The 9,674-nt window shown below is 40.9% G+C and overlaps 1 protein-coding gene across 3 annotated transcripts in view; it reads left to right on the forward strand.

The window, feature by feature from the left end:
* Positions 1-9,167, forward strand: part of LOC135226347 (pre-mRNA-splicing factor CWC22 homolog) — a 79,692-nt gene extending 70,525 nt beyond the window's left edge. For all 3 annotated transcript variants that reach the window (XM_064265776.1, XM_064265777.1, XM_064265778.1), the window contains exon 5: positions 6,062-9,167. In XM_064265776.1, coding sequence (XP_064121846.1) covers positions 6,062-6,837 — 776 coding nt within the window. In that variant the 3' untranslated portion in view covers positions 6,838-9,167. The remainder of the gene's footprint in view (positions 1-6,061) is intronic.
* Positions 9,168-9,674: the final 507 nt, after the last annotated feature.

Here is a 9,674-nt window from a genome sequence, read left to right on the forward strand (position 1 = left end):
GGGACATCATCGCCAACCCCAGACTTCAAGGCTTCGCATGGGTGGTTCGAGAAATTCCGTAAACGGACTGGTATCCATTCGGTGGTGCAGCATGGGGAGGCTGCCAGCTCGGACACAAAAGCGGCCGAAGAATTTAAAAAGACGTTTGACAAGATGACTCTCAACGAAGGCTACAGTTCTCAGCAAGTCTTCAACTGTGATGAGACTGGCCTTTTTTGGGAAAAAAATGCCTCGTGGGACGTACATCACGCAGGAAGAGAAGAAGCTACCCAGGCATAAGCCTATGAAAGACAGGCTTACGCTCGCACTTTTTTCCAACGCCAGTGGGGATTGCAAGGTGAAGCCTCTACTTGTCTATCATTCCGAGACTCCTCAAGCCTTCAAGGCCCACAAAATGCTTAAAGAGAAGCTTCCAGTGATATGGAGGGCTAATGCGAAAGCCTGGGTAACGAGGCTTTTGTTCACCGAGTGTGTAAATCTGTTTCGGCCCTACAGTGAAGAAATACTTGGAAGAGAAGCGCCTCCCTCTGAAATGCCTGCTGGTGTTGGACAATGCCCCTGCTCACCCTCCTGGCCTCGAGGAAGATATCCTAGCGGAGTATTCCTTCATCAAGGTTCTTTATCTTCCGCCTAACACCACCCCTCTCCTCCAGCCCATGGACCAGCAAGTGATATCGAACTTCAAGAACCTGTATACGAAACATCATTTCAAGAGATGTTTCGACATCACCGATACCACAAACATCACCTTGTGTGAATTTTAACCTCACCTTGCGTGAATTTTGGAAGGAGCATTTTGATATCGTAATATGCATCCGACTCATCGACCAAGCTTGGCAGGAGGTTTTGAGGCGAACCTTGAATTCCTCGTGGAGGAAACTCTGGCCTGATGCCGTATCCGCCAGAGACTTCGAGGGATTCGACGTGGGCAAAGCTGGTGCTGCAGATTCAGAAACAGTTGATGATCCTGAAACTGTTTTGGAACCAGATCTTGACGAGATCGTTGCACTCGGCAAGTGCATGGGGCTGGTCGTCGACGAGGACGACATCAACGACCTTCTCGAGGAGCACCAAGAGGAGCTTAGACGGATGACCTGAAGGAGTTGGAGGCCATGCAACATAACGTCGTTCAAGAGGAGTTCTCTAGCAGAGGAGTGCTCTAGCAGCGGCGAGGAGGAGGAGGACGACCCTATGACAACGGCAGAAATTAAGGATGCTCTAGCTGCTTTTCATAAGGTGCAATCATTCATAGAAAAGAGACACCCCGAAAAGGCTTACACAGGTCGTATGCATGCACAATTTGATGACGTTTGCCTGAGTTGTTTCAGGAACATTGTCAAAAGTAGGCAGAAGCAATCTTCCTTGGATAGTTATTTTTTAAAGAGGTCTTTAGTACGAGTAGTAAGCAAAAAGGAAGAACCAAGTGATAGTACTAAAAAACAGAAAGTTGAAAGTGGTGAAGAAGTTGAAATTAAAAGAAAAAATAAAAGATAAAGTATAAAAAGTAAAAAAATATGTAAACATCAAAAAAAGAAAAAAAATTTTAATTTAAAGTTTTTTGTAAAGTTAAGTGTTACAGTTTTGTTAATGTGTTTCGTAAAGTTTAGTTTATGTTTTCCTTACATTTTTTGTGTGTTTCGTAAAGTTAAGTATACGTATGTATCTGCCGTTTGTCCTCCTCTGTCCCCACTTTTGGAGATAGCCTCACTTGAAAGGTAAGTTGTTCCGACACGGCATACAAACCTTCGGTCCTTTTACAATAGGAAGGTACTAGCGGCAGCTGGATAGGTCGTAAGCTTTCGAACAAGGGGTTCGGTAGTTAACTGCTTGTCCGACAGGCGCGCGCGCGCGACTGGGAGGTAAACAAATCACTTTTGCTTTCGGCCTCACAGCGAGTGGACGTGTGTGTTCTACGCTCTCTGCCCGCTTCTCGTCGTTTGCTTTCCCTTGGTTGTATGGTTGTGTTTGTGTTTGAGTGAACATTGTAAGTACAATCATTCCCTTTTTTTCATCATTTTGTTTTTGAGAATTAATCTGATCAATTATGGAGTCTCCACTTTTGCTTTCGGCCTGCTGGCGTGTAGACGTGTATCATCGCTCTCTGCCCGCTTCATCGTCGTTGCTTTCGCATGGTTATGTTTTTCTTTTTCTATTTATCTAGTGAAACTGAATTGTAAGTACAATCATTTCATATTTATTTCCATTGAATTCAATTGTGAATTAAAGGATCTTGGTTTCTCCACGCCCTCCGATTACCCGAGTGCCGGGACTGAAGGGCGTAAGTGCGGGAATTCATTTTTCCCAGGATGATCCTCGTATTGTGTATGCTCGGTGCCGAGGGCGGGAGAGCGCTCGCTCCGAGCTTATATTTTGGTTGGAAATGTGTAGATGAAAATCGTAAGTAAGTGCCCTTTTCATTTATATTTTTTTGACCTGTATGCTCGTTGCCGAGCGAATGCGCTCGGCACGAAAACTTATTCTGTATGGAAGTGGAATCGCAAGTACAGTATTCTTTTTCATTTTCATATATTATTTTGATTGTAGCAATACTCATTTTGGATCAGTTTCCGCTCTTACCCGGAAATTGATCCTTTCCCCTTTTTATTTGAATGAAGTGAAATCGCAAGTGCAGTTCTTTTTCATTTTCATATTTATTGAGATTGCATTATTTACTTGGATCAATGTTTCCGCTATTTCCCGGGAATTGATCCTTCCCCTTTTTATTTTGTATGAAGTGAAATCGCAAGCGCAGTATTCTTTTTCATTTTTCATATATATTTTGATTGCATCAATTCATTATGGATCAAGGTTTCCGTTCATAATCGGGAATGGATCCTTTTACCCTTGCGCTCGGTACCGAGGGCGCAAATGCGCTCGCTCCGAGCCCTTATTCATTGTGAAGTGAATCGTAATGCAAGATTCTTTTTCATGTTATTCCTTTTATTATTGATTGCATCAATATTTATTTTGGTTCAAGTTCCGCTCAGTCAGGGAATTGATCCTTATGCCCTTGCATTCGGTGCCGAGGGCACGATTGCTCTCGGGCTCTTATTATTATTGTTGGGTACATGGGTGCTGTGCGGGGGTGGGGAACGAGAACCCCCCCCCCCCCCCCCCCCCCCCCCGCTCAGCTCCCACAGATGGCCCTTCCCCTTCGGGGGGGAGGTTATCTGGGTTCTTCTCCTCGCCCGATCCGTCGAGCGCGGGGGAGGGCGCTCGGTGCCCGATGTACAATTGTATTCGGGGTCTTCCGCTCGTTCGGTGTGGGGCTCAACCCCCCGCGCGAGGGGACTTCCCCCCCCACTAATCACTACTACTGTTATTTCCGCAGGTGCTATTGCCACGAGGGTGGACCTTGGTGAGGTATGGGCGTCCTTCGATTTGCAGGGCGTGCCTAGTGTCCAGGGGCGGCGGTTCTATGTCTGGGCCTGCTGCGGTCACCCATGGAGTGGTGACCACGACAACGATATCGACTCCAGGTGACGACGTCCCTCCTCACCTGGTGTACTCGCCTCACGTGGTAACAGTCTTGCCTACAGCCGCTGTGAAGTGCCGTTCGCCGTACCGAGAGGGGGGCGTGCCGCCGCCGCTCGTGGTTGCCGCGCTGCCGCGACCACACTTCCGCTGCCCTAGAGCTCGCCCCTGGACCTACCGCCGGTACCAGGATGTTGCTGGCTGCTGCTCCACCTCCTGTGTTTCCGGTGCTGCCTGCCGTACCTGCCGATTCTGTACTGACTGTCCATGCAGTTGCTGCGCTGGCTGTCCCTGCCGTTGCTGCGCTGGCTGTCCCTGCCACTACTGCGCTGGCTGTCCCTGCTGATACTGAGCTGCTATCAGGCAGTTCAATACCATCTTTTCCTCCTCCTCTACCTGTGGGCAGAGGGCCACGGTCGTCACTACGCTGGATGAGGACGAGATGCAGGTGAGCTATATGACAGAGCCCCATCCTATCCCTTTCACTAGGGATAGGAGCAGAATATCCACCACTTCCTCCTACAAGGGGGGGGAAGTGGATGCCTACAAGAGACAAACCCATGACTTTATATTTGCTCCTGTACAGGAACAAGTTCTTACATTGCTGGTACGAAGAGATACGCTTGCCTCTCTCTTAGTACTCGGTCCAGAGGTCTGACCATTGATCCTGCGGTGCACACCCCGATCAATCGGACAGAGGCTTGGATCCCTCCCTCGCTCTTACGACCAGGGAGGCTTCCAAGGTTGGGCGAACACCAGTCTGTTCACAAAAGACTCGACCAGGGAGGTTTCCAAGGTTGGGCAAACACCAGTCTGTTCACAAAAGACTCAGATTCCTCCCACCAAGAAGTGAGTCTTCCTATTGTAAAAGGACCGAAGGTTTGTATGCCGTGTCGGAACAAATGACAATTTGTCCAAAATTGCATTTTTCCTAACTATACAAACCTGAGGTCCTTTTACACATAGTCCCACCTCGTGCCACCCCTCACTCTGCAGTTTTTGCTTGGGCCAAAAGCAAAAGTGATTTGTTTACCTCCCAGTCGCGCGCGCGCGCCTGTCGGACAAGCAGTTAACTACCGAACCCCTTGTTCGAAAGCTTACGACCTATCCAGCTGCCGCTAGTACCTTCCTATTGTAAAAGGACCTCAGGTTTGTATAGTTAGGAAAAATGCAATTTTGGACAAATTGTCATCTTCCACTTTTACTACATACGTACATATACGTACAGTATTTCTTGTATAAAATGTACACTAGTACACTTTATTTACAGGTATATTAGCAGTACGTATTAAGTTAGGTTTTGAATGGTCCAAATTGTTGTAGTATTTCATTGTTTATAGGTCAATTTAGCTTTATTATGAAATTTACTGGGGTGTTTTTGGAGGGCTTGGAACAGATTAGCCATTTTACATGTAAAATGCGGTCCAAGATATGAAAAGCTCATGATACGAAGGCCGCCTCGGAACGGATTAATTTTGTATCTCGAGGTACCACTGTACAATATAGTATATACCCCTGGGGGGTTAATACCATCACTGCACCTCATGAGGTGCACTTTAGGCATTACTGGAGGTTTTTTGCAGCATCCCTATACTCCCTAGCTGCAACCTCTTTCGTTCTTACTGTACCTCCGTTCATAATCTCTTTCTACCGCCTGACTTTCCTCAGCCTTCTCCTAATGATTTTTTCAAAGTGCAACTGTGTAGTTTTCCTTCTGTTACTCCTGTAAAACCTGTTTACTCAATTTTTCTTTCAGTGCTCCATGTCTTCATAGGTCACAGTGCCCAGATTTTATACATATTCCGTTTCATTCCAGTGTAGCATATAAACTTCAATCTATATGTTTTGTATTCCTCAAAATTTGTAGTAGTCAATCCAATAATGCTTGATAACAGAAAAGTTAATTTCACTGTTTGCTAGTGGAGTCCTGTTCTGTTCCCCTTAACCTCTTATGAATCTCCTGTGCCTTGTTTATGAAGCCTGACATGGCTTCCTTCCCTAGCTTTTGTCCACTGTAATCCAAGTCAAAATGCTGACTAAGTTGCCTGGTTGAAGTACCATACATGATAATACCAACAGTGTCTTCCATAAAGCACAATACATAGTGTTAGTGTTAATGGTTTTTTGCTGAGATTCTTTGGCCCCAAGCTGCGATGCTATTCTCCTTTTTTCTGTGTCAGTTTTTGTTTTCTTTTCCCTTGTCACTGAACTTCTCTTAACAGTCATATTCTATAGCTCTTCCTTTTCCCAGCTCCCTGTACAATTTCAACTGTGTATTTCTTTCTTCACTTAAGAACACACCCTACAGGTCAGCCACATGTGTCTATTAGGTGTGACTGTGTCTGGTTAATCTATTATTTTGAACTTTTATTCACTTGCTTTCTTTTTGTTTTGTTTGGCACCTCCAGGGGCCTGTCCTTAAAATTATTTTAAGAGAGATCCGATTTCATAGACAGCAAGGTTAACTTTGCTGCTTAACCATCCAGAAAATTACTCTTAGGATGACTTGTCTAGATTGTGATAAATACAGTTAGTCTGGGCTGGGTAGTATTCATTATTTAACTATATTTATTTGACCATTTTTCAGGTTCAGAAAAGGAGAAGAGGAGAAAGAAATCCAAGAAAGTGAAACATTCAAAGAAAAATGCCGCCTTGTTAAAGAAGCAGAAACAATGTAAACATACCAGGATTGAATTTGTAGGAGAAACCAGTAGGAGGAGGAGTGTCAGTGAGGAAGAAGATGCAAGAGATAGAAAAAGTAAGAAAAAGGGAAGAAGAGATGAAAGCAGTGAGAGTGAAAGAAGAGGTAGAGAAGACACTAGAAGGGACCGGAGGAGCCTAGGGGATGAAATAGATAACGAGAGAAAGCAGAACGAAAATTCTGGTGGAAGAAACAGGCCTGGAAGGAGAGAGTTTGACAACGATGCTAGACGAGGGAGAAGGGACGATGAACAGCTTAACAGAAATTACAGTGAGGAGAGAAGACAGGGGCAACAAAAATACAGACAGACCAGTAGAGAACGGTACGATGATGATGACGGTAGTGACAGTCACAGGAATGATGATAAGAGGCACGGTAATAGCCAACCAGAGGGTAGGAGACGAGACTTGGCCTACAGACACAAAAGGGAGAGTGAAAGTAAGGATGATGATTATAAGCATGAGCAAGAGCACCAGGATTCGAGTGACAACCGCAGCAGAGACCGCCGGGGCTACAGAGAGGACTACAGAGAACAGGGGGCTGATCGTCCAGGTCCCAGAGGAAATAGATATAACCAGAACAGAAGAAATGACAGGCAACAAAACTATAAACCAGATGGCAACTATGGTAGACGCGGTAAAGATAGACAGAGGTACTATTAATGTTGCTTCCAAAGATCAATTTACAGTACTGTTGGAGATAATTAGTGTTGTTTTGGTATGCAAAGAATCATGTTATAGGTTAGAAAGATCCCCTTATGTAATAATAGCTGAAGCACACAAGAGATGTGTATTAATGAAAATTATCCCAACACAACTGGGAATGTCCAATTTCTTTATTTTTACTCTCATTTATTTGGTGTGAAATATATTTTTAGTGTTAATATCCTGGTTGTTATGTGAACTTATAGTGCAGAAACCTTTAAAAGAAGGATCAGTTGTATTTACTGTACTCATTTTGATAGTTACTTTGTATAATATTGACATTTTTTTCCCTAAGCCTAACTTGTGTTAGGAAATTATGACTACAATAATTTCAAGAATGTTCTGGTACCCCTGTTTCTTATTCCTAAAGCATATTGCTTCATATATGCTCTTGTAGTGTCCAGATATGTAAGAGTTGCTTTATAAGAATAGAGGAAATGTCATCTAAGATATTAATATTGCAAGAGAGGCAAATTAGGAGTAAGCACTGCAAGTGTCTGCAGCCTTTAAAACTCTTAAGTATTATACTGTACATATATTTTTTTCTTAAGCATACTTTGCCATTCAGAGCATTGACAGACAATGGTTAATTGTTTTATTTTATTATTTAATTTGAATTCCAGATACAGACATGTGTAAATACTATCCCTTTTTGCCATGATTTTGTGGTGCTTGTTGTCACCGTACATATCTATGATTAGTATTTCATTTTTCGATATTCCATGTTTGGGTGTAAGAGGTAAAACTTGTTTTATACACAGTATATGTAATACAAGAACATACACACACAATTGGTAATAAGTTAGGTATAACTTGTAGCATGTATCTGTGGGTACAGTGCTTGTAGAAAATCTGCTGGCAGGCCTTTTGGAGAAGTTCATCTTTGCATTTATTGATGTGTAATTCAATAGTATGATTTGGTTTTCTGAGTAAATTATATTTACTTAAGTGTTACTTTTCTTCTTTTATTATTGCAAATATTTAATATCCACTGATTTTTTTTAATCTGTTAAGGACACTTTAAGGTAAAGATCCACTTCAGCCATTGTAAGTGTTTTACAGCTTTCGTGGTCATAACGTCTTTAGCTACCAGATTTCATTTTTATTTAAATTATTTTAGTTAAATTGGTAGCAATCATTTAAATTTGTTAACTTCAAGTATCACAAGTGAAATTTATTTCAAAGATTTTAATTAGTTTTGATTTATGTTAATTCGATTATTAGGGTCATGTTTAATTAAATTATTGTAGTTATTTGATAGCAGAAATTTGAATATATGTTAATTCCAGCTATCAGAAGTTATATGTAGTTCAATGATTTTAGTTATTTGATAGCAATCACTTAAGTTTATGTTAACTCCCAAGTATCAGAAGTTGTGTTTAGTTGAAAGATTTTAGGTTACATTTGAAAGCAATCATTTGAATTTTTTTTGAAAGTACAGCCTAGTTTTAAGCCATGTAATTATTATGGATGATTGTTCACTCTGTAAATGCAGATAAATCTTGTATGTTTACTCAGTAAACTGTCTGCAAGAGGTAGATATTTTAGGTATAAGTACAATATTTACTTCAGAGCTTCATATTTTGAACCATCAGATTTTTTTTGCTTCATCAAAGTAAAGTTTGTAAGGTTTTGATGTGTTTAGGTTAGGCTACCAGAGAAAGGAATATATCAGAACAAATCAGTGTTGTATTGCATTTTATAGAAATACAGCAGTGATTTGTTCTGATATATTTCTTTCTCTGGTAACAGGCAAAGTATATACTGTCTGGATTTCAAGCAAAATCACTCTGTAATGTAAGTTCAAACATATGACAAAGCCTGACTTGAACACATCAAACCTTACAATACTTCATTTTGATGAAGCAAAAAAATCCGATGGCTCAAAATATGACGCTTTGAGGTAAATATCGTACTTATACCTAAATATCTACCTCTTGCAGAACTCGACTGTTAAACTGGAGAACATTTCATATATTTTTGCTTACAAAAACAACTGCCATTTTTGTTTTATTTTGAAAATTGTGGAGGTACATTTACACACTTTCCAACCATTTCTGTTTCCCTTTTCCTTGTGATTTTATGCATTTCACTGCTGCATATCTATTGTGTACTTTACCATTGTAAATTTTAATTGAATAATATTTGTATATAATCGGCGTATTATAGACTTATTTTATAATTATAGATAATGTCATTTCATTTAACATATCTGTGTTTCTAAACGGAAATTTGAGTTATTTTTCATGTACAGTGTATTTCATTTATATTTCAAATTGATAAACTCACTGTTGTTTCATGTACAACCTCTTATATGAAGTTTTAATACAATCAGTTTTATCTATTATCATTGATTGCTTATAATATATGAGTGTCAGACATATGCAAATGAGTTTGGGTATTATAAATTTAAAAAAGTTAATCTTTCATTGTCATTGAGGTATCAACAAAAGGATGAACAACATTTTGAGTTAATACTGTATCTCATCTCTTGTCTGTCCAACATGGCCACCCTCATGAAAGTTAAGAGTTATGCTTCAATGATTGGTTGAACTGTCTGACAATAATAGTATAAAGCAAGCAATGGTAGTAAGACCCATTAAGAAATATTTACTAGTTGTGTGAAGTTTGTCAAGTTATTCACTTGAGAAGTTGATAAGATGCTATGAATTGGCTATGTAAGACTGTTTATGATGATAACTCTTGTTCATAGACATGCCAAAACTAGAACTTTAAGGACAGAAAGAGGTTAGGAAAACAAGAATGTAGTCTCATCTTTTGTTTTGCACTGATGA

The sequence above is a fragment of the Macrobrachium nipponense genome, chromosome 14 (genome assembly GCF_015104395.2).
Source record: "Macrobrachium nipponense isolate FS-2020 chromosome 14, ASM1510439v2, whole genome shotgun sequence".
Lineage (NCBI taxonomy): Eukaryota > Metazoa > Arthropoda > Malacostraca > Decapoda > Palaemonidae > Macrobrachium > Macrobrachium nipponense.